This window comes from Leucoraja erinacea, chromosome 27 (genome assembly GCF_028641065.1).
Source record: "Leucoraja erinacea ecotype New England chromosome 27, Leri_hhj_1, whole genome shotgun sequence".
In the NCBI taxonomy this organism is placed as follows: Eukaryota; Metazoa; Chordata; class Chondrichthyes; order Rajiformes; family Rajidae; genus Leucoraja; species Leucoraja erinaceus.
The window spans coordinates 2,251,151-2,275,434 of record NC_073403.1 but is presented as its reverse complement, the minus strand read 5'-3'; the positions used below and the strand labels follow the sequence as shown (position 1 = coordinate 2,275,434).

The 24,284-nt window shown below is 44.9% G+C and overlaps 1 protein-coding gene across 1 annotated transcript in view; it reads right to left on the bottom strand.

Moving 5' to 3' along the window:
* The window catches only part of LOC129710088 (ADP-ribosylation factor-like protein 5B), a 32,236-nt gene extending 13,324 nt beyond the window's left edge, over positions 1-18,912 (bottom strand). The window contains exons 1-2 of the mRNA XM_055656802.1: positions 18,519-18,912; positions 2,653-2,713 (exon numbers count right to left, since the gene is read on the bottom strand). Of these exons, the coding sequence (XP_055512777.1) occupies positions 2,653-2,713; positions 18,519-18,564 (107 nt within the window). The 5' untranslated portion in view covers positions 18,565-18,912. The remainder of the gene's footprint in view (positions 1-2,652; positions 2,714-18,518) is intronic.
* Positions 18,913-24,284: the final 5,372 nt, after the last annotated feature.

Here is a 24,284-nt window from a genome sequence, read left to right as displayed (position 1 = left end):
TTGCTTTTCTTTTCTTTTAGTTCTATTTTATTTCATTTTATTATTTCATTTTATTGTATGACATGTTTTTATGTGAAGCACTTTGAGTCTGCCTCGTGTATGAAATGTGCTATATAAATAAAGTTGCCTTGCCTATAAACTAATGGATGAAGGAGCAAAACCACCAGCTCCTATGAATCACCTTGTACATATTTATCCTACGGTGGAATAAAATACAGAAATATTCATGTCAGACAGTATCTGTGGAGAAAATAAAGGTTCAGGACAGTGTACTCTGGAGAGAGGTAATCAACCGATTACATAGACCGTCTCTTTGCACAGAGCTGCCTAACGTGCTGAACACTAATGTCTTCAGGATTTTATTTCAGCTTCTGAGTTCCTGGTGTCAGATTGTCGCCTGTAACCTAATGTAATAAACACACCTCAAGGAAACTGAACACAAACACTTTGTTTCATTTGTCTGCCATTCATTTACACCCTCGTGACACGTGTCCTCTGACCTTTTGACACCCGGGTTATTTTGCAGATTCCAATTTAATGTATTATGTCGTCAGCTAGGAAGACGCACACGCACGCTAGCTCCGATACCCAGCTGGATGTTAACTTTCAAATGTCTGGATGACTAAAAGTCTGTTAAAATCTGAAAATCCATCACATCAACATCTGAATGTTACAACCATTAGCCATGTCAAACAGGAAGAGCACTAAACTGATCAATCTAGAACGCCAGTGACCGAACGAATTCAACCATACCATTCAACTTTTAGTAACATTGCAAAACTGAAGAGCTCCTTGTGAATGAATCACTAAAATACCACTTCTCAAAACAATCCTGAGGCTATAGACAATGAAGAAACAAAGAACTGCAGATGCTGGTTTACACCAAAGATAGACAAAGCGATGGAGTAACTCTACGGGTCAGACAGCATCTCTGGAGAAAAAGGATGTGTAATGTTTCAGGTCGGGACCCTTCTTCAGACTGTCTGAAGAAGGGTTCCGACACAAAACATCACCCATCCTTTTTCTCCAAGGATGCTGCCTGACCCGCTGAGTTATTTTAACACTTTGTGTCTCTCTTTAGATAATGAGTTTAAATACAGCCATGGGAAACGGGTTATTTAAATCTGGTAGCAATCTAGTACCAGTAAGGGCGACCAGAGATTTATCATATTATGGCAAAGCCCTTTCTGTCTTAAGGTCTTTACTGAAGGAAATGTGCGATACTTACCCAGTGGGCTAACGTGGCCTTCGACCGAAAGGAATGCAATTAACTCTTAACGCTCTTCTGATGTGCCTTAGAATGCCATCAGTTATGGGGCAATTTGGAACAGACAATAATTGATAGCCATTTTTCACAAGAACATAGCTATGAGAGGCTGAGAGGTGACACTATAGGCTTACAATTATAAGCATAGTCACTCAATTCTTCTCAAAATTAAAAGGGCACAGTTAAGGTGAGAGGAAGAGGTTAATAGGAGATAAGAGGGGAATTTGTGTTTACAGAGTGCGGTTGGTATCCGCAACTCATTGCCAGAGGCGGTAGGGCAAGTTTGCAAACTAAAAGAACTTCAGAGCCACAGGTTCTGGCACTGAATGCATGCTGCTCAAATGTTTTGCGAGACTACATATATACCATTACCAGACTATCTAGCAAAAATATACTTTAACAAGTTTATAAGTGTATAAAATTTGGACCCAGAAGATTTATCATCAGAATTTGAGATGTAACAATTCGCAGTTCACATTCTAAGATGACACCATTGTGGGCCGGTTATCAAATAATCAGGAGATTGAATACAGGAAGGGGATTGAGAAGGTCATGTCCTGGTGGCAATACAACAACCTTCCTCTCAAAGTCAATAAGATAGTGACCAACTTCAGGAAGTGGTACACATACCCCAGTCTGTATTGGAATCAAATTCAAATTCACGGTGCTAAAGCAAATTTCAAATTCCTAGGTGTCAATATCACCAACAACTTATCCTTGACCACCCATATTGAAGCAACGACCAAGAAAGCACACCAAAGCCTCCACTTCCTTAGAAAGTTTGGCATGCTCCATACAACTCACCAACTTCTACAGACGCACCATAGAAAGCATTTTATCAGGATGCATCACAGCTTGGTTTGGGAACAGCTCCATCCAAGACTGCAAGAAATTGCAGCAAATTGTGGACGCAGCCCAGACCATCACGCAAACCAACCTCTGTTCTATTGACTCAATTTACACTTTGTGCTGACCCTGCAAAGGTCAGCAGCATAATCAAGGACAAGTCACACCCTGGCCACTCTCTCTTCTCCCTTCAGGCAAAAGGCATAGAAGTGTGAAAATGCACACCACCAGATTCGGGGACGGTTTCTTCCAGCTGTTATCAGACAACTGAATCATCCTACTACAACCAGAGAGCAGTCCTGAACTATTATCTACCACTTTGATGACCCTCAGACTATCCTTGATCGGACTTTGCTGGCTTTACCTTGCACGAGACAGTATCTATTCACTGTAAATTGATTGATTGTAATCATGTATTGTCTTTCTGCCGACTGGTTAGCATGCAACAAAGCTTTCCACGTGAATAGATGAAACAATATCCCAATTCAGAGCACTGATACTAAAATGTGTATTCAGAGAAAGTGCATAAATGTACTCACAACTGATAAAGGATGGTGGTTTTCCCTGCATTGTCCAGCCCTACGATGATAACTTTGTGTTCTGGTGAAACAAAAACATAGCCACCATGGTTACATTATACACTCTTCAAAACCCCAGACTTTAAGTAACAGTAAGATTTTTAATACACACCAATTAAAAAAAAAAGACAAACTTTCTCGGGTAGCCTACCAAAATTTCCAAGAACATTTGGTTACTTTAGAACAAGGGGAGAAGCAAGGAGAACATGGTTGAGAGGGAAAGATAGATCAGCTATTATTGAACCTCAGAGTAGACTTGATGGGCCAAATGGCCTAATTCTGTTCCTAGAATTTAAGGAAGGGTGCTGTTCCGAAACATTGTCTGGTTTCCCTTTGCACAGATGCTGCTCAATTGGCCGAGTTCTTTAAGCGTTTCTGTTTTGGTTTCAGATCCCATCACCAACAGTTTAATTGTTGTCCAAAAAACATTTAGCACCGTATCAGGCTGCATATTCAGGCACAGTTACAGTTGCAGACTTATTGTTAGTGAACAATCTTTTCTCCCTTAAGGCTGTAACCTTGTACAAAGTAAACACATGGTCACTGCAACCCACGTGCCATTATAGAAACATAGAAAATAGGTGCAGGAGAAGGCCATTCGGCCCTTCGAGCCTGCACCGCCATTCAATACGATTATGTGCCAAATACAAACGTTTTCTTGGAAATACCTTACAAATGGAGCAAATAACCAACAATGAAAGACATACTCTCGTTTGAGATTTACCAACTGTATAGTGAATCCAAAACATAAAGTGCATGTCTGGTTAGCAAACATTTCTGAATTAGTAATAGCATCTAGTTTAAAAAACAACCTAATTGAAACTACCGAGACCAGAATGCCCAAAATAACAGTGAATAAAAGGTATACACAGAGCATCTTTAGTTTAGAGATAGAGTGCAGAAATAGGCCCTATGTCCACAGAGTCCTTGCCGGCCAGCGATCCTCGTACACTAGCACTATCCTACACACTAGGGACAATTTACAATTGTTACAAAAGTCAAGTAACCTACAAGCCTGTACGTCTTTGGGGATGAAACCAAAGCACAAACTCTGCATACAACACCAGGATCATACTGAGGTCTCTGGCACTGCAAGGCAGCAACTTTACCACTGTGCCACCCTACTCCCTCAGCTATTGGAATCCTTAATTTACAATACAATTATAAAAGGTGCTGCTCGTGACATACTTGTCATTAAAGGTTGAGGGAGACCTGTGGCAAGTCCAAGCTTCAAAGAGTGGATGGTTGTGGCCTCAGAAGTATTCATTGACCCAAACTGTGACCTTGTTTCTGTAGATATTTTCTTAAAGCAAATGATTGCCAGGAGAGTGTCCGTCCGTCCGCCGTTCCCGTCCCCCACCCCAGCCTGGCCTATCAATGCCAGTTAATGTCTCAGGGAAATGGCCATTCAAAACCCATGTACATTTTGTTTTAGGAGCATATATATTGCAGCTGCAGCTGGCCCAGTGGAAAGTTGCCGGGCAGCAGATACTGCAATCAATAGCTGCTGCTACAGCATTTTCCCTTCCCTCACATTGCAGAAGTTAGGCTATTGTAGGCAGCACACCACAAGTGCATGATTCAGTGGTGAGACGCTGAGCTGCTGCACCTCACTCACCCTGCTCCTTTCCAGTGAACAAATGAATAAAATATTTACTGTTATTAGTTTGACATCTCATTACCCTGCAGTTTGTTGGATAATCCAAGCAGACCCTAATCCTTCAGAGTTCACAGGCCTTGCTTAATTACTGTGTTATGCAGTAATAATGCAGCGTTAAGAAACTACTCTAGAAGCATTGTGAATAATGTTGGCACCACGTCTAGCTCTTTACAGCTCTCTCCACCACCTGCGAACAATGCAGTCAAGACTACTTCAGGAACAGCATGCAAACTGAAGCCGATGTCGCACATCTACAAGCTGTGCCTGGACCGTCACCCAAGCTAGACTGGAGCTAAATTTCTGTGTACATTCGGGCTGCACGGTGGCGCAGCAGTAGAGTAGCTGCCTTACAGCACCAGAAACCAGAGTACGATCCTGTCCATGCATGCTCATTGTACGCAGTTTGTACATTACACGAGTTCTCTGCTCCGGTTTCCTCACACACTCCAAAGGTGTACAGGCTTGAAGGTTAATTGGCATGGTCAAATTGTAGTGTTAGTGCGTGGTGATCATTGATCGATCAATTTCTGCCAGTGAACTAAACAAAATAATGAGCTTTAAACTGACAAATAAGATGTAATTTAAAATATTGCAACAACATAACTGGGCTCAGAGTGAAGCCGCAGAATATGTAAACAGAAGCTGGGAGTAGGAATCTTCTAAATAGGATTGGGGCAGGACAGTCTTCGCAGCAAGTGTACCAGTACAACCCTGATGCAATTATATTCGCTTTGGCTCAAAAAGCAGCAGGTTTCCCCTTAGTCAGGCAGCTGATAGGTTTAAGATCCAGCCTACAGCCAGATATAAAGTCTAAATGGATGACCCTGTACAGAAGTGAGTCAATGTCAGCATTAGGCACACGAGGACTGCTGACAGACTAACATCAACTCCTCATATCCGTTCCCTAAAAGTGGCAAAGAGCCATTTTTAAATATTTTTTATTTTTTAAAAAGGTCCCTTTCACAAAACGACTCCCGTAATTGTTTAGTTTAGAGATACAGCACGGAAACAGGCCTTTTGCCCCACCGAGTCCACACTGTCCAGCGATCACACACACACACACTAATGCTATCCTACACACATTAGGGACAATTTACAATGATACCAAAGTCAATTAACCTACAAACCCATATGTCTTTGGAGCGTGGGAGGAAACCCGAGCTCCCCACGTGGAGAAGGCACAAACTCTATATAGACTGCACTCATAGTCAGGATCGAACCCGGGTCTGGCACTTCTTGCATTTGAGGCAACAGAATGTCTGCAGCAGGGTGATGCCATCCGGTTCGACATCTGTAGTGCAACAACTAATGCTGCGCCACCATGCCACCCTAATTAAAAGGGTCAAGGTTTTCACTGTTGCATCGCAGTCGTATGTAGGAGATGCCAGGAACAGCAATATACTTCCAAAACAAATGCATGCAGGTTGGAGGGGAATTTGAAGATGGAAATGGCCAGATGCTCTTTCCCTTTGGGGTAGTCAAGCTCATGGGTTGAAAGGCTTTTTCATAAATTAGAGGAGTAACTAGAGCATTCTATAGAGAGAAGATACTGTAGCCAGTGTGAAGTGCTGGATATAATGAATGATTACAGTGGAGGAAGGGGTGCCAGTCAAGTGGGCCACTTTGACTGTGGTATCAAACTGCTTTCTGATAAAATGGTCAAACTAAAGCCTTTACTTTCCTCCGGCTGAAAACTGCACAGTAATATTAAAAACTGGCTAATTCTCCAAAATGTCAAAGAAATATTTACTTTTAGCTAACACTATGACATGGTTGTTTGAGGAGGTTTAGTGCGTGTCAAATTTCCTGCACTTTTGATTCGCAACTGCGTGTTAAGGGTCACATGGTACCAAGTGCCCCTAATTTCCTCCCACATCCCAAACACCTACTGGTTGTTTAAATCACATCTGTAACATTGACCCCTCATTGCAGGTGTGGGGCAAAGAATCAAAAGGCAAGTCATGGACTGGTGATAGAGATCGAATGGTATGGGTTACTCAGCATGGACGCTTTGTTAACCATTTATGCAATGGTTAAATTGCAATATCGCAATGAATGAGAGGTTTCGGACATCCTCAGATCATGAAACCAGGGAGAGAAATACCCCAACAACTCTCTCCCCCGTCTTGATCTGTTTCCATCAGAGGACAGACTATCGACTGACATCTACTCCCAATCTCCCATAGTTATCTGGACTACACAGACACACAAAACAGTCCCTTCGGCTCAACTTGCCTACACCAACATGCCCCATCTACACTTATCCACCTGCCTGCATTTGGTCCACATCTCCGCAAACATATCCTATCCCCGTGCCTGTCGAAATGCGTCTTAAAAGTTGTGATAATACCGGCCTCAACTAGGTGCTCTGGCAGCTCGTTTCATATACCCCTGCACTGTTATTTTTTTTTAATTTTTTAAAGCAGCACAAGCCTAACTTGTTAACAGACTGCACCAGTGTACATATATTAACTGCAAAATTACCCCAACCAAAAGTGTGAGAAACAGATCTGCAAAAGGTCACGAGTTGGTTGAATGTTTGCAGGGGCCTGCGTGTTTCAGTCACACAGCCATCTGTCACCACAAACCCGCTGCAAGATGTGGAGACGGCAGAGACAGCACCCCCCCCAACGTGCAGCCCGGCGACACCATCCAAGGACCCCACCACCACTCTCCCTCCGTGTGAAAGGAGCCTATTGGCATTCAAACCGCAGCTGTCAGCATTACAGAGACACCTCAAACAATACCCAAATGAGCACAGCTGTACACACACACACAGGTTGAGCACAACTAGATTATCGTTTTTACTCCACTCAGCTCAAAGCTAAAACCACAGTAAAACCAGTTTACTGAAAAGAGCCAGCACATACAAGGTTCTTTCTTCAAAAATGCAAATCTAAAGCCATGATATCGTGCCCCTCCCCCACCAACAGGGAAAGACTGGTGCCGAACACAGAAATGAGCGTTAGCATTAAGACGCGGGCGGCTTCAGCCTCTTCAAATTCAAAGCGTGCAATCAGATAATGTTTCCCCATTTAATGTTGTCTTCATGAGACAAATCAAAGGTCCATATTTACTGGTTCAGATTAGAGATAAATTCACATATTATCAAAGAATAGGATTCCTGAACACAATGTTCCTTTTCTCCAGAGATGCTGCCTGACCCGCTGAGTTGCTCCAGCACTTTGTGTCTCTCAACCCTCATTCAAACCAGATTAGCTGATCACTGATCTCATTTCACTGCAGTATTGTTCAATGTCACGTTTGTCTACGATACAACAGGCTGCAATAGTTCTCTACTCCCAGTTGATTTTTTTTTTGGATGAAGACAAAACAGAAAGTTTCATAGAATGGCACGTTCTATCTTTGCTTTCTCAATTAGTACAGTTCCACCAGCTGTGGGGCACGAACAGAGCTCGGCAAACCCACGCACCCAGGTGCAAGAGGCATTCGGTACAAAGTTAACGCAGATATAGCAGCGTAGCAACTAAACAAACAGAAGGCTGATCTGGAAAAAAAGTTCAAATCCAACCAGGGCAGCCGAGAAATTTGAAATTTAACAATGAAGTACATCTGGGATTTAAAAGTTGGCATCAGTAATAGACAATAGTGACCAGGAAGCCAGTGAACTGTTGTAAAAACAAATCGATTGAAAAATACCTTTTGGCGGGTCACACTAGTTCAATGGTATTTCACTATTGCATCCACTTCCGACACAGTAGGTGTAATTTAGTCATACAGCATGGGAAAAGGCCCATCTGCCCAACACCGGCAAACATGTGTTTAAGAGGGAACTGCAGATGCTGGAGAATCGAAGGTTACACAAAAAAGCTGGAGAAACTCAGCGGGTGCAGCAGCATCTATGGAGCGAAGAAGGGTTTCGGTCCGAAACGTTGCCTATTTCCTTCGCTCCATAGATGCTGCTGCACCCACTGAGTTTCTCCAGCTTTGTGTAACCGGCAAACATGTCCCATCTACACTAGTCCCACATGTCTGCGTTTGACCCATATCCTTCCAAATATGTCCTATCCATGTACCTGGTATCCAATAGGGTGAATTTATGTACAAACCCTAATGTCTGGGATGTGAGAGGTCATAGGGAAAACACAAACTCCTCACATACAACACCAGAGGTCAGGATCAAATCTGGGTCTCTGACACTGAGGCAGGCAGTGCCTCTATCAGCTACGCCACAGTGCTGCCTCGTTTCATTTATAATGAGATTGACCTGTGTGAGGTACCAGGCCGTTTGTGGTCGACTTCAAATTTTGAAATGTCTCTCTAGGAGTAGGGAAGTCAGGGCTCCTCTGTTTACTACAATCCACCTTGAAGTTACTTTGCATGATTAGATTAACAGCCCACACAGTGCTTGTCCCTGAACTGTGAAACTACATAGTGGAAAAAACCAGAGCTGCCTGGAAGGTAGAACGGATTTAATTCTGAAGCGCACAAAATCCCACTCAACAAATCGCAGCAGAGACAGTCCGTCAGAACAAAACAATGCCAATATCTTTTAAAAAAAAGATAGTTCGATTACTAACAGGTGCATAGTAATAGCCAAGTGAAGGCATGTGTGTGAATAAATCTGGATGTCTTTATATACACGTTAACTACAAGTCAAAGGAAGAATTGGTTTGGGTCATTTAGCTCCTGAGATTTTACAGCTAGGCAAATAACCCTTAACACCACTGCTCTACACAAGAGGCCATGAACCAATATAATTAAGCTGAAGGGTGGGAAGGGGTGGAACAATGCAGCATTTGGTCTTAATAACAGCCATCCTTCGGACCTTGAAGCTAATGCAAGATTACAGGGATTTTTGGAATCAAGGATGATCTACCTCTATGGATTTTGTAGTGTTGGAGGCCTTTGAGTAGGCCAATATAAAAACTGCACATTCCACAGAAGGGGTAGGAAGTGCCTGACAAGACACTTGAGGGGTGATGCATCCTTCTGCCACTCACATGGTAAATATGCACATCTGATGCATTGGTTTAAGATGTGTTATATTCTGAAAGCTCCTTCTCCACTTTAAGTGATGAGCCAGCAATCTCCCACACAGGGGCGATATTCCTTTGAGGCTCTGAGCAGTCTTGAATATTTTCCTCTGTCCACCTGGTGACAGAGTTCAGAACAAAGAGCCATGGTTTATGAGCAAGGTTGCCCAGGGAGTGAACTAGGGCCCCAATGCTCGGGACATTAGCCACTAGAGGGATGACACAGGTCCAGCAAGCAGGAGCCTTATTGCTAGTGCTATACGTGTAGAGATTGTACATTCTCCATGACGACGAAGTTCTATCTGGTCTTGCAGATTACTCACACATCTCAAAGACATTCACGTTGGTGAGTTAATCGGTGGCAACTTGACTTTACTGTATATACGAGTGGCAAAATCTAGAGGAAAGAGTGAGTTGATGGAAAGCTGGGAAGAATAGGTTACAGCGAAAAGGATTGCTGTGAGCCAGCACAGACTTGATGGTCCTGCTGAATACTACGAGGAAACAAGGACATTGATGTTGGTCGACTTGAATTTGCAAAGAACTACTGTGCCTTCGCCTCGTCAAGATTAAAGGAGAGATATGCAGTGACGCAAGTAATTCAGCTTAGATTTAAAGGGAAGATAGTGGAAGAACTCAACAGGACAGGCAGCATCTCTGGAGAGAAGGAACGGGTGACGTTTCAGGTCGTGACCTTTCTTCAGGCTCAGTCGAAACGTCACCCATTCCTTCTCTACAGAGAAGCTGCCTGTCCCACTGAGTTCCTCCAGCATTGTGTGTCTATCTTCGGTTTAAGCTAGCATCTGCTGTTCCTACCTACACATTAGATTTAAAGGGCCTCGACAAATTAGAGAGTAATGCTAGCTTTAGATGGGAACAACATGACAGTTGGCAGAAACATTTGATCATGCCTTCTGCAAATTGGCAATTTGTCAAGCTATAAAAATGACTGGAGTGGCAAATGCATAGCTTGCAACGACAGGAGGTAGCTCTTTTATACAAGGGCTGCACAGACAATCCCAGCTTACAATTTTGAATTGCTCAATTTAAAAGTTTGGTGCAAAGAATTAAAAAAATATTCCCGTGGACTTCGGCTTTCATTGGTGTAAACAATATATTGAAAAGTCATTAAGATGAAAAGTTAGCTATAGAATCCGAGCCTTTACGCACTTCTGTTTGCCATTCAGGAAATCATTCAGTTTATGTTAGAAAGATGAACATAAACCAGTTAATACTAAACTAAACACACCTCAAATGTTAACCTTCCTTCAATTCACCAGGCGCTGGAATTTAAGCAGGTCAGCATTAACGAGTGTAAAAAGTTCAAATCCAGAATCAGTGTCCATGGATGGTTACATTTGCCCAAGCAGCTGATGATTCAATTTCCCCACACATGCAAAACTTCAATTTCATGAACTACAGGGAAGAGCAATTCATAAAATTTATGTAACGAGCTTCCGAAACAAGACAGAATAGAAAGCTGACAGATAGAGGACTAAAAGATACACAAAAATGCTGGAGAAACTCAGTGGGTGCAGCGGCATCTATGGAGCGAAGGAGATGGGCAACATTTCGGGCCGAAACCCTTCAGACTGGAGAAGGGTTTCTCCAGCATTTTTGTGTACCTTCGATTTTCCAGCATCTGCAGTTCCTTCTTGAACAGATAGAGGACTAACCCATCTTTCCCCCTTACAGTGAGATCAAGATCACTTAAGACCATTACTCAGATTTCAAACTCCTTTATCACATTTGGTGCTAAATGTCAGCTAGGGTAAGTATATAGTAAATGAGCTACACTTCAACATTTCAGGCCAACGTTAAAATTCATACCGAATACTAAATACGGCCTCGCAATTGCATACTTTTATTTAAAAATTAAAGTTGATACCATTTAAATGGCACTTCAAATGACAAAATAAATAGTGTACATGCTGGAATTTTGAATTAAAACAGGAAATGCTAGAAACACTCGGGTCAGGCAAAGTGCCTAAAGAGAAATGGTTAACATTTCACTCGACTTAACCAGGCAATATTCAACCGGAAGATAGACACAAATAGCTGGAGTAACTAAGGCAGCATCTCTGATGCTCGAGAAGTTAGAGATGCTGCCTGGCCAGCTGAGGTGCTCGAGCTTTGTGTCTATCTTCGGTTTAAACCAGCATCTGCAGTTCCTTCCTACACAATATTCAACCCGAAACATTAATTATAATTCTTCCAACAAATACCAATGGCACCACTGAGCTTTTCCAGCATTTCTGCCTTTTATTCAAATAATGCTCAATCTATAGTTAGAGACAATCAGCAAACCAGCCACCAATCTTTGTTGAAGACACAAAGTACTGGAGTAACTCCAGCCAGGCAGCACATAGGTAGCAGATGGATGGGTGACATTTTGGATTGGAACCCTTCTTCAGACTGATTGTGGTGGAGGGGAGAGAATGCTGGAAGGTAAACATGAGCAGAATAGTCTGGCAAGTGATGGATACAGGCGAGAGGGGTATTAAAAATTGGCAGATGGTTAGACAAGGGCCAACGATGAAAAGACAAAGTGTAAGGATTGAAGTGGTGTGAATAGTGAAGCCAGAGGAAGGAATACAAGTGGAAGGGGACAGAGGGAGGGGAAGGGGGAAAAATCCAGATGGGGCACTTGTAACTTTGTCTTTTCATCGCCCGACTTTGTCTAATCATCTGCCTCCCCCTCTCCATCTCCCTCTCCTCCTCCCCCCCCCCCCCCCCCCCCCCCCACCACCCCCACCCCCACCCCTCAGCTGTATGCACCCATACCTTGCCAGTCTTTAGCCTGCTTCTACTTCTCCAGCTTTACCCCCCAACACCAGTCCGGGGAAGGCTCCTAACCCGAGACGTCATCTATCTATGCTCTCTAGAGATCCTGCCTGGTCCACCGAATTACTCTAGCACTTTGTCTCTTGTGTAAAGCATCTGCAGCTCCTAGTTTTTAAATCTATATTTTAAGCCCTGAAAACCCTGGTATCACCCTCCAAGGCAAAACACAAGCCCTTTGTTGAAGTAAAACCATTCCAAACGCAGAAACAGTGAAGGTAGCTTCGCAGAACACTGAGAACAGTTTATGTTGAGCAGCTAATCAGTGCAAATACAAAACTGGCTGCCAAGGGGGGAATGATTTATTGTAACACCTGGAATATCCGAACAATGCTGCACGATGAAGGTCGGGCAGATCTGCTCAGAACTCTTTTCCACTTCGGATAGATTTATGCTAATTAATGAAAAACCCCTGAAGCCAGTCGAAACTCCAACGCATTAATTACCAAAATGGTTTCATCCCAGCCTTCCTGTCGTTCATTCCAACACCGATCCTCATATACCACCTTGTATGTAAAAGCTAGCTGCTTGCTCTGTGTGCTCCATCCCTCTAGACTTTCACCTCAAGCCTATAACCTCATAATCCTACAACTCTCATATGATCTCCTCCGCCTGCTCCCTTACACTCGCCGTTGCCAATAACTATAGAAAAACAAAGCTGGAGACAACTCTGGGCTCCACAACTGATCCGTCCTATCTTGCTATCTATTTCAGGAAGAAACCCAGTGCAACTGCGCCGTCCAAGTCACCAATCTCTAGCAAGAAATCAGGTGTGGATTTAAGAAAACTTCTATTTATCTAGATCATGAGATAAACTATTAAAATGGATATGTAGGGATCGGATTATGTGCAGCAGAGACTAGTTTAACCGGCCACATTGTGGGCTGAAGGGCCTGTTCCTGTCCTGTTATGTTCTTTAAATGATCCATGCTCAAAATCCTTCACCATAGTAGTTCATAGGTTCTAGGAGCAGAATTAGGCCATTCTGCCCATCAAGTCGACTCTACCATTCAATCATGGTAAATTTATCTTTCTCTCAACCCCATTCTCCTGACTTTTCCCCATAACCCCCGACACTCTTACTAATCACGAACCTGTCAATCTCTGCCTTAAAAATATCCATCGATATGGCCTCCATAATGAATTTCAGATTCACCACCTTTTCATTAAAGGAATCCCTCCCCATCTCCTTCCTAAAGGAAAGTTATTTTATTCTGCGGCTATGGGCTCTTCTGGTCCTAGACTTAGACTCTCCCACTAGTGGAAACATCCTCTCCACATCTACTCTATCCAGGCCTTTCCCTATTTGGTCAGTGTCAATGAAGGGTTTCTTCCCTTCTAAACTCCAGCGAGTACAGGCCCAGTGCCTTCAAACGCACATCATATGTTATCCCAATCACTCCTGGGATCATTCTCGTACATCAGTTATTGTGACCACAAACCAGAGCTACATTCCTTAAATTTGAATCATATTAGAATCGTTAATCCCTTTTGGTGAGATCCACTGGACACGTGACATAAGCCCATTGTAGTTGCCTAGATAAACCAAAATAATATATTCTCAAAGATGCTGAAACAAAGTTCAAACTTAATCTAAAACCCCGTTTGGTTTGTTTCTCTTTCCTGTTCTGAAGATTCACTGCACGTGATGTCACCACAAAGCCCAGCACTTCACTAATTGTGGAAGTCAATCCATTTTGCTTCGTAGACGGTTGCTACCCAAAGATACCCGCGGAGTACGCACATTGGATACGAAACCAATTAGTTGACAATTGGACGATTACGTCAAGATATAGCATGACATCCAAGGGACTTTTTGGATGAATTAGTCGATTTAAATCAAGATATACACACCTCAAATGACCTCCAGCTGGGACTAATGAGCATAGAGGTACAACTGGCGAGGGGAATGTTTTCCTTTGTTCTACACCCAACCTGCAAGGTTGGAAGGCAAATAATGAACTTGCATTTGTATTTGAAACCATTCCAAAGCATTTGACGAGTGAATATTAAACAGCCAGGCTGACCTAAGGGAGCATAACTAACTTCACTGTAATTCTTTTCAAACACAAGTTTTTTACTAATAGAGTCAGCGTCATACAGCGTTGAAGCAGGCCCTTCGTGTTCACTTGCCCACACCGACCAACATATCCCATCTACACTAGTCCCACCTGCCTGCGTTTGGCCCAGATCCCTCCAAACCAGTCCTATCCATGTACCTGTCTAATTGTTTCTTAAACGTTGCAATAGTCCTTGCCTCAACTACCTCCTCTGGCAGCTCGTTCCATACGCCCTTTGCGTGAAAAAGTGACTCCTCAGGTTCCTACTAAACCTTTCCCCAATTATGAATTAATGGTTAATTCAGTCTCTCAGACTTGTTGAACAGCTGGCAAGCCAACCTGATCCCACATTTGTTTGCTGCACATTGAGCTGTCAGAGGCCCATGCTTCCCCCAGAGTCACTGGGAGTGCAGCATTCCTTCTAAGAGGCTTTGAGCACATCCACTGATCTATTTTCTCTGCCCACCTCTGTAAATCACTTCCCATAGTAGAGCTGGGAACCGAGTGCATGCTCCATAAGTCTGATGCAGAAGGAGGCCAGCCCAATGAAGTGAGATATTAATTGACCAACAAGCCTGACATGAATGAAGCAGGGCACCTCCTCCAGACGAGGTTCTCCACCAGGGAGGTAGAAGGCAAAATACTGACAGAATAGGCACAGGGGCAACACAGTGGTGTAGCATAGAAACATAGAAAATAGATGCAGAAGTAGGCCATTCGGCCCTTCGAGCCTGCACCGCCATTCAATATCATCATGGCTGATCATCCAACTCAGTATCCTGTACCTGCCTTCTCTCCATACCCCCCCCCGATCCCTTTAGCCACAAGGGCCACATCTAACTCCCTCTTAAATATAGCCAATGAACTGTGCCTCAACTACCTTCTGTGGCAGAGAATTCCAGAGTCACCACTCTGCGTGAAAAATGTTTTTCTCATCTCGGTCATAAAAGATTTCCCCCTTATCCTTAAACTGTGACCCCTTGTTCTGGACTTCCCCAACATCGGGAACAATCTTCCTGCATCTAGCCTGTCCAACCTCTTAAGAATTTTGTACGTTTCTATAAGATCCCCCCTCAATCTTCTAAATTCTAGCAAGTACAAGCCGAGTCTATCCAGTCTTTCTTCATATGAAAGTCCTGTAGCAGTAGAGTTGCTGCGTTACAGCGCAAATACCAGAGTCCGATCTTGACTGCAGATGCTGTTCATGCAAAGTTTTTGCGTTCTCTCAGTGACCGCGTGGGTTTTATCCAGGTGCCCAGGTTTCCTCTCACACTCCAAAGGCATGCATGTTAAAAGCTTAATCGGCTTTGGTAAAATTGTAAACTATCCCTGGAGAGTAGGATAGTGCTAGCGTATAGGGGGATCACTGTTCAGCATGGACTCGGTGGGCTGAAGCGCCTGTATCCACTATCTCCAGAGCCCAAGTCTATTAGGTTGTGAACAGCTCCAGTTTTAGGACTTGGACAGTCAGGCAGCTGTACACTCAGACCACATGCAGAGGATGTAAATAATATGCAAATGTGCGCAAACTGGTTGCGGCTTTGTTTAGAATATACAAGTACTTCACCATTGAGCATGGTTAATTTGACATACTGCTCAAACTACGAAACATAAAAGGCAAAATAAAAATGTAGAGACAAGGAGCTTAAAACCAAACTGCTGGAAGAACTCAGCAGGCCAGACAGCAGCAGTGGTATGGCTAATGTTTCTGTTTGAGACCCTGCATTAGGACTGCATCAGAAATAAAGATCTTGAGTATTAATGGTAGCAGAAAATATGCTACTCGCACAATATCAAACTCTAAAGGGCAACAAAATTAAAACGTCTGTAAAATAACAATGACATTATAGGTCTCACACATTTGGATAAACAAAGATTTTAAATGACTAATTCTGAGCAACTGCAAAATTTAACTAGAATTAGACTCCTTAGAATTACTTTACAAATGTAACAGGTACTAAATTTTAGTTAATTGTCTAAATACTCCATTAGCAAATTAACTGTTCCAATCTATCTTATTGGAGAAATTGGACATTTTAATCTGAAGCTATAACACTACAATGCTGCAAACTATACCCTGCATGCAGATATACACAAAAAGCTGGAGTAAATCAGCAGGACAGGCAGCATCTCTGGAGAGAAGGAATGGTGACCTTTCTTCATGCCATGCATGCACTCTGGTCATTTTCCCTTTGCACTGTTACATAGAAACTAGGTGCAGGAGTAGGCCATTCGGCCCTTCGAGCCTGCACCGCCACTCAATATGATCATGGCTGATCATCCAACTCAGTATCCTGTACCTGCCTTCTCTCCATACCCCCTGATCCCTTTAGCCAAAAGGGCCACATCTAACTCCCTCTTAAATATAGCCAATGAACTGGCCTCAACTACCCTCTGTGGCAGAGAATTCCAGAGAGTCACCACTGTGTGAAAAATGTTTTTCTCATCTCAAACCCCCCCCCCCCCCCCCCCCCCCAAACAAACATTTTTCGCACAACGGTTGTTGTATTTGTGCATGGCTTGATTGCTAATCAATTATAAAAGATGATATGATGATTACAAACAAAAGTCTTTCGCTGCATCTTAGTACACGCGACAATAAACAGATATATTACCATAGCAAATCCTACCCTGTGAACATTAACACCAACTTAACATCCAACTGCTCAAGCCTGCCCAAATACACATTTCTATCCAGGTTTTCATCAAAGCTTATTTACAAATCTTTCAAGTTCTTAGGGATGCCAGTATTAACAGATTCTCCTTCCATAGAGAGTACCTGACCTTTGTGTTTCAATATTTTCCATTTTAATTAATTTGGTAAACCTTCCACAGATGCATTTTTTTTTCAGAAATACAAGCTTGTGATTCTGAAAGCCAGTATTCTTGTAACGCAGATGGCCGAAAACAAAGCTACAAAATCCCAACTCAATATTATGTTACATTAGAGTCAAAAACACAGCATCACGTTACAGGCCTAAGGAACCAGAATTGCATTCAGGTGTCTGAAACAGATAAAGATAAGGACCTGGATGAAAAACACTGGAGAAACTCAGCGGGTGAGTCAGCATCTATGGAGAGAAGGAATAATAGGCAACGTTTCAGGTCGAGACCCCTTTTCTGACTGATTTCGGGGGTGGGGTGGGGTCAGAAAAATATAATGAACTGACTTTAAGGATTCTCTTCAAGGATGTACAAAACTCAAGGTTACACAAAAAAGCTGGAGAAACTCAGCGGGTGCAGCAGCATCTATGGAGCGAAGGAAATAGGCAATGTTTCGGGCTGAAACCCTTCTTCAGACTTCTCCAGCTTTTTTGTGTAACCTTCGATTCTCCAGCATCTGCAGTTCCCTCTTAAACACTGTACAAAACTCAAGTTCTGTTTCCAGTGGATCACCTCACTCCCCATCTTCTAACTTGCAGACAACAATAACTACACACAATTTCATTCCATGCAGTGAAGACCCATCTCAAAACCATGCTTGCTAACACAATTAAAGACAACCCCATATCTCCAACACAGAGGCAGTGGACATCGCATCTATATTAACACAAGGAAAACATTTTAACTATGCACAAAAGGTGCTCGAGAAACTGGTACTACCACTGGAGAGAGCCTGCTACTTGGTACTTGGTTATTAAGAGCCCGGGGAGAGGCTGTAGACACTTCCAAGTTGCAGGCTTCACTGGAATTTGAGAACTCACAAGGGAGCCCTTCATCCCAGCGGCGATGGACCGCAAGTCGAGGAGGACAGACGCAGCCACAGGGGGGGCAACTTGTCTGACTTGTTCACCCCCAAAACCCCCCCACCACCCCGGCCGTGCGCGCTCCCGTACCCCCTTTTGTCCCCCACCCCCCCTCCCCTCAACCCCAACTCAGCCCTCGCGCGCCCCCGTATCCCCCTCCTCCCCACAACTCCACCGCGCGTGCACGAGCCCCCATCCCCCAACTCCACCCGCGCGTGCACGCGCCTCCACCCCCACCCCACGCGTGCACGCGCCTCCACCTCACCCGCGCGTCCACGCGCCTCACCCCCACCCGCGCGTGCACGAGCCTCCACCTCACCCCCCCCTCAACCGCTCGTGCACGCGCCTTCACCCCCCCCCCACCCTCAACCGCGCGTGCACGCGCCTCCATCCCCCCCCCCCACCGGCCTGGGGCAGTGCGCGGGAGCGCGCCTCACCGCTCCTCCCCCTCCCCCTCCCCAAAGCGCGCTCCCGCGCCAGCCCGGGTCCGCGCGCGCCCGGCCCGCCCGCTCCGTCTCCTCACCCTGGTTACAGAAGAGTCCCATCAACTTGGCCAGAAACATCCCCATCTTCACCCCCTCCCCTCCCCTCCCCCCACACACCGGCCGGCCGGCCGCGGCCTACTGCTGCCGCCAAGCCACACGCGCCGGGGGGTCGATTACACCCGCTGGCCGGGCGAGGGGGCCGAGGGCCGGGGGGTCCAGGGGAGGACGAGGCGCCCACCGACAAAAAAAAAACAAAAACGGCGGCGGCCACGAAGCGAGTTAATGGAACCTCCAGTCGAAGTAAATGACAGACGGCCGCTGGGCTAGTTCCTGTGGAGAGGGGATTATGGTGAGGAGAACCGGCGAACGGGCCGACAGCGAGACCCCCTCCTCTCCACAGGCCCGACTGCCGGGCACTGGCCCTACACCAGCCGCGCCCTCTATTTATACCCTCCCGTCACCCCGTCCTGCGCATGCTCCGATCACAATCGCCAACTACACGCCCCCTTCCAAGCTTATTAGTCACCTGTTATGCAGATTCAATATGAATATGCACCATTATGGTGATGAGGGGGGCGGGGTTCAAGGTCCCAGGGGTTTGGGTCTGAATGGGGGATAATACATATTGTAGATACTGGTGAATCTCTGGAATTCTCTTTCTTTTTTTTTTTTTTTCTGTTTCTTGTTTTTTGTGCTAAATTGTATGTATGCACTGAGTACGAGCAGCTTTCAGTTTCACTGTACATGTATAGTGACAATAAATGGCATATCTCATCTCTCATATCTATCTCACAGAAGGTAGTTGAGGCAAGGGTACACAAAAATGCTGGAGAAACTCAGCGGGTGCAGCAGCATCTATGGAGCGATGGAAATAGGCAACGTTTCGGGCCGAAACCCTTCCGGGTTTCGGCCCGAAACGTTGCCTATTTCCTATAGTGGAGATTGTTCAACTCTTTGCATGGAGCGAAGGAAATAGGCAACGTTTCGGGCCGAAACCCTTCTTCAGACTGATGGGGGGTGCTTGAGGCCAGTTCATTGGCTATATTTAAGAGGGAGTTAGATGTGGCCCTTGGGGCTAAAGGGATCAGGGGGTATGGAGAGAAGGCAGGTACAGGATACTGAGTTGGATGATCAGCTATGATCGCATTGAATGGCGGTGCAGGCTCGAAGGGCCGAATGGCCTACTCCTGCACCTATTTTCTATGTATCTATGTAGATACATAGCCACATAGACAATAGGTGCGGGAGTACGCCATTTGGCCCTTCGTGCCAGCACCGCCATTCAATATTATCAGGGTTGATCATCCACAATCAGTACCCCGTCCCTGCCTTCTCCCCATATTCCTTGATTTCGTTAGCCCTCAGAGCTCTATCTAACTCTCTTTTGAATGCATCCAGTGAATCAAAGTCCAATGGGGCAGAGAAACTGGCATTTATAACATAGTTCTTAGTTTTAGCTTTAGAGATACAGCGTGGGAACAGGTCCTTCTGCCCACCGAGTCTGCACTGACCAGCGATCCATGCACATTAACGCTATCCTACACACACGAGGGACAACTTTGCACACACACCAAGCCAATTAACCTAGTATGTCTTTGAAGAGTGGGAGGAAACTGAAGATCTCAGAGAAAACCCACGCGGTCACGGGGAGAACGTACAAACTCCGTAAGGACAGCACCCGACCCCGGGTCTCTGGCACTGCAAGCGCTGCAAGGCAGCAACTCTACCGCTGGTCTACCATGGCTGCCCTGTCATGTGAACATGTAGCTAGTTAGCATGTTTTGCAACTGGTGATCAAAGAGATGCCAAATGGAGCTGAGGGTGGCAGATAGAAAATCACAATGAGGCAGGTTAACAATGACTGAAATTGTAATCGTAATTGTAATTTTATTGTAACATACAAAGAATTTGATTTGTCATACAGTCATACCAAACTTAGCAACAAGATACACAACTACATAAAATTTAACATAAACATCCACCACAGCAGATTCCCCACATTCCCCACTGTGATGGAAGGCAATAAAGTCTTATTTTATTTCCTCCTTACTTCACAAATGGGATGTTCAACAATTAAATGGGTATAACTTATGGGAAATCTATCAGTTTGAAGAGTGTAGGAAGGAACTGCAGATGCTGGTTTATTGAAGATAGACACAAAAAGCTGGAATAACTCAGCGGGACAGGCAGCACCTCTGGAGAAAAGCAATAGGTGACGTTTCGGGAGCGACAGTGGGTCGGGTCTGAAGAAGTGTCTTGGCCCGAAACAGCACCTATTCCTTTTCTCCAGACATGCTTCCTGACCCGCTGAGTTACTCCAGGTTTTGGTGTCTATTATCAGTGCGAGGAAGTGTGAGGCCCGACCCATTCCATCTGCAAACGTGTTCCTGAACCACTGAGTTCCTCCAGCATTTTGCGCTTTGCAAGATCCCAGCATCTGCAGTTTCTTGCGCCTTCAATCAACAGGGATGTGTGTGGCACATTAATCTCAGTTTGTTTTAATGAACAGTCCGAAGAGAGAAGGAATTTATGAGAAGGCTCAACAATCAGCCTTTTCTCCTCGACGGAAAACAATACTCGTTTATCTTGCCTCATCATGTAGCCCTACATCTCTGTGCTATTCCACTCAATGCCTTTAGTTTCGTTCATGTTTTCTTGTCCTGTGTAGCAAGGTGCAATGAAAAGCCATTCGTGCTATTCAAAAAAGACTGCACATGATTGTAATCAAGCCGTCTACAGAGTAACGTTTCGTGCAAGATGAGGTGGATGGTAGGTCAGGACACTCTAGTTGGTGAGAGGGTGGTTCAGCTTCCTGAATATAGCTGGGAAGAAACTGCCCCTGAATCTGGAGGTGTGCGTTTTCACACTTCTGCATCTCTTGCCTGATGGGAGAGGGGAGAAAAGCAAGTGACTGGGATGAGAATCCCCCTGTCTCTCTGAAGCCTTGACACCTCTGAAATATTTTTAAAATGCCTTATAAAAATCATAAAATTCCATTGACTACAATAGTTCTGATCAAAGAGTGTGCCATTTGCTTGTCTTACAGAAGACTTCCATTTGCATGTCTTACAGAAGACTGCCACAATTATAAAATCCCCCCCCCCCCCCCAAAAAAATTCAACTTACATTCTGCACTTCTTTTAAGCCTGAGTAATTTACAGACGGTCCCTACAGGTGTGTGAGTCACTCTACCTGCAGCTCGCTCATACCTGCATGAAGTCATTGCTGGATGGGACATGACAAACTGGTTTTCCCCTCCTTTTCCAAAGAAGGTGAATGAAAAGACCCCTCCACTCCTGCTTCTATTTATGGTCAGTAATGTCACTATTCTACTGAACACTTTCACATCAGCAGATGTCCTGAGAATGACTGATCATTTATTTTTGTTGTGCTTGCACAGTGGGCGTGGTAGGTAGAGCTGCTGCCTCACGGCGCCAGAGACCCGGGTTCGATCCTGACCTTGGGTGCTGTCTGTGTGGAGTTTGCATGTTCACCCCTCTGACCGCGTGGATTTCCTCCGGCTGCTCCAGTTTCCCCCCCCCCCCCCCCCCCCCACATTCCAAGGATGTGGAGGTTTATAGGTTGATTGTAAATTGCCCCTAGTATGTAGATACTTGTACAGTTGCATGGTTAGGAAAGATTCAGAGGGACATGGGCCAGATGCAAGTAATTAGAGCTTGCTTACAAGGTGTGGACAAATTGCCATTTTGCTGGCATGGACAATTGGGCCAAATGGTTTGTATCTGAGCTGAGGATATGCACAACATGCTGGAGTAACTCAGCGGGACAAGCAGCATCTCTGGATAGCAAGAGGATTTCATAGCAAAAGGGTTTGAGTATAGGAGCAGGGAGGTTCTACTGCAGTCGTACAGGGTCTTGGTGAGGCCACACCTGGAGTATTGCGTACAGTTTTGGTCTCCTAATCTGAGGAAAGACATTCTTGCCATAGAGGGAGTACAGAGAAGGTTCACCAGACTGATTCCTGGGATGGCAGGAATTTCATATGAAGAAAGACTGGATAGACTTGGCTTGTACTCGCTAGAATTTAGAAGATTGAGGGGGGATCTTATAGAAACTTACAAAATTCTTAAGGGGTTGGACAGGCTAGATGCAGGAAGATTGTTCCCGATGTTGGGGAAGTCCAGAACAAGGGGTCACAGTTTAAGGATAAGGGGGAAATCCTTTAGGACCGAGATGAGGAAAACATTTTTTTACACAGAGAGTGGTGAATCTGTGGAATTATCTGCCACAGAAGGTAGTTGAGGCCAGTTCATTGGCTATATTTAAGAGGGAGTTAGATGTGGCCCTTGTGGCTAAAGGGATCAGGGGGTATGGAGAGAAGGCAGGGATGGGATACTGAGTTGGATGATCAGCCATGATCATATTGAATGGCGGTGCAGGCTCAAATGGCCGAATGGCCTACTCCTGCACCTATTTTCTATGTTTCTATGTTTGTATGATAGAAGGAATGGGTGATGTTTCGGGGCGCGCCCCTTCTTCAGAGTTAGAGTCAGGGGAGAGGGAGACACAGAGATATGGAAGGGTAAGGTGTGAAAACGAGACAACATAGATCTGTGCCGTGTGACTGTGAGTCTAGGACTCCAGTGTCTAAGGACCAACCATTCAAAACTGAGGGATTTCTCAATGAAGGTGGTGAATCTCTGAAATTCTCTTCCTATTAGGGTTGTGGAGGATAGATCGCTGGGGGCATGTAAAGAGAGGGAGGGGGGAGATAAATCTTTGACATGCATGAATTGAGGCGCAGGCGATCTTGTATAGAGGAGGTGTTGAAGTCTGGGATAGATCAGCCATGCCGCCCGAATGGCGGGGACAGGAGCTCCTGGGCGGGGTCTGGTCTCACTTTTGGCAGATGGCAGTGGAATGGCCGCGGGAAATGCGAGCGCATCCCGGGGGGTGGCTAAAAACACCAGCAGACCGGTGTGCGACCTTGCACCACCAGCGGCGTGGCTTTAATGGCCCAGCGGGACAATCGCCATCGCAGGCGGTAAAGAAAGCTTTGACTTTGACTCTGACATCGTGCAGAAAGTGGCAGACATTGGTTAAAGGGAGAGTGCAGAGAGAGAGTTACAGTGTTTTTGGTGAGACCACACCTGGAGTATTGCGTACAGTTTTGTCTCCAAATCTGAGGAAGGACATTATTGCCATAGAGGGAGTGCAGAGAAGGTTCACCAGACTGATTCCTGGGATGTCAGGACTGTCTTATGAAGAAAGAAATGGAATCTTGAATCTTGATCTCAAGAATCTAGAATCTTGAATCTATCTTATAAACTTACAAAATTCTTCAGGGCTGGACAGGCTGAATGGTCTACTCCTTGTCCCCTATGTCCTTGTGTTCTGTGTTCCCACCCAGTGATGACTAAGGTTGAACGTACAACACGCCGTCTCAGTATCAGCGATGACCTCACCGGAATTAGCCTGTATGACTAACTTCCCCAAACTTTCCTGAAGTTTCTATTAGATAATTAGCTTTTGCTTTTGAGGTGCAAGTCATACCTGTGGCTTTGACGTGTCGTTGCTGTTCATGTAAACACGCTAGGCCGAGGGAATGTACCATCGCCGAGCAAAAACATACAATCATATTGTAGACTACAAAACGCTGGAGTATCTCAGCGGGACAGTTCTGCGTCTCTGGAGAGAAGGAAAGGTTGACGTTTCACGCCGTCTCAGTCATGGAGAGATGACCTCTAGCGATAAGGAAAGGTAAACAACTAGAAACTTTCCTGAAGTTTCTATAGGTGCAGGAGTTGAGGCCATGAGGTGCAAGAGCCTGCACCGCCATTCAA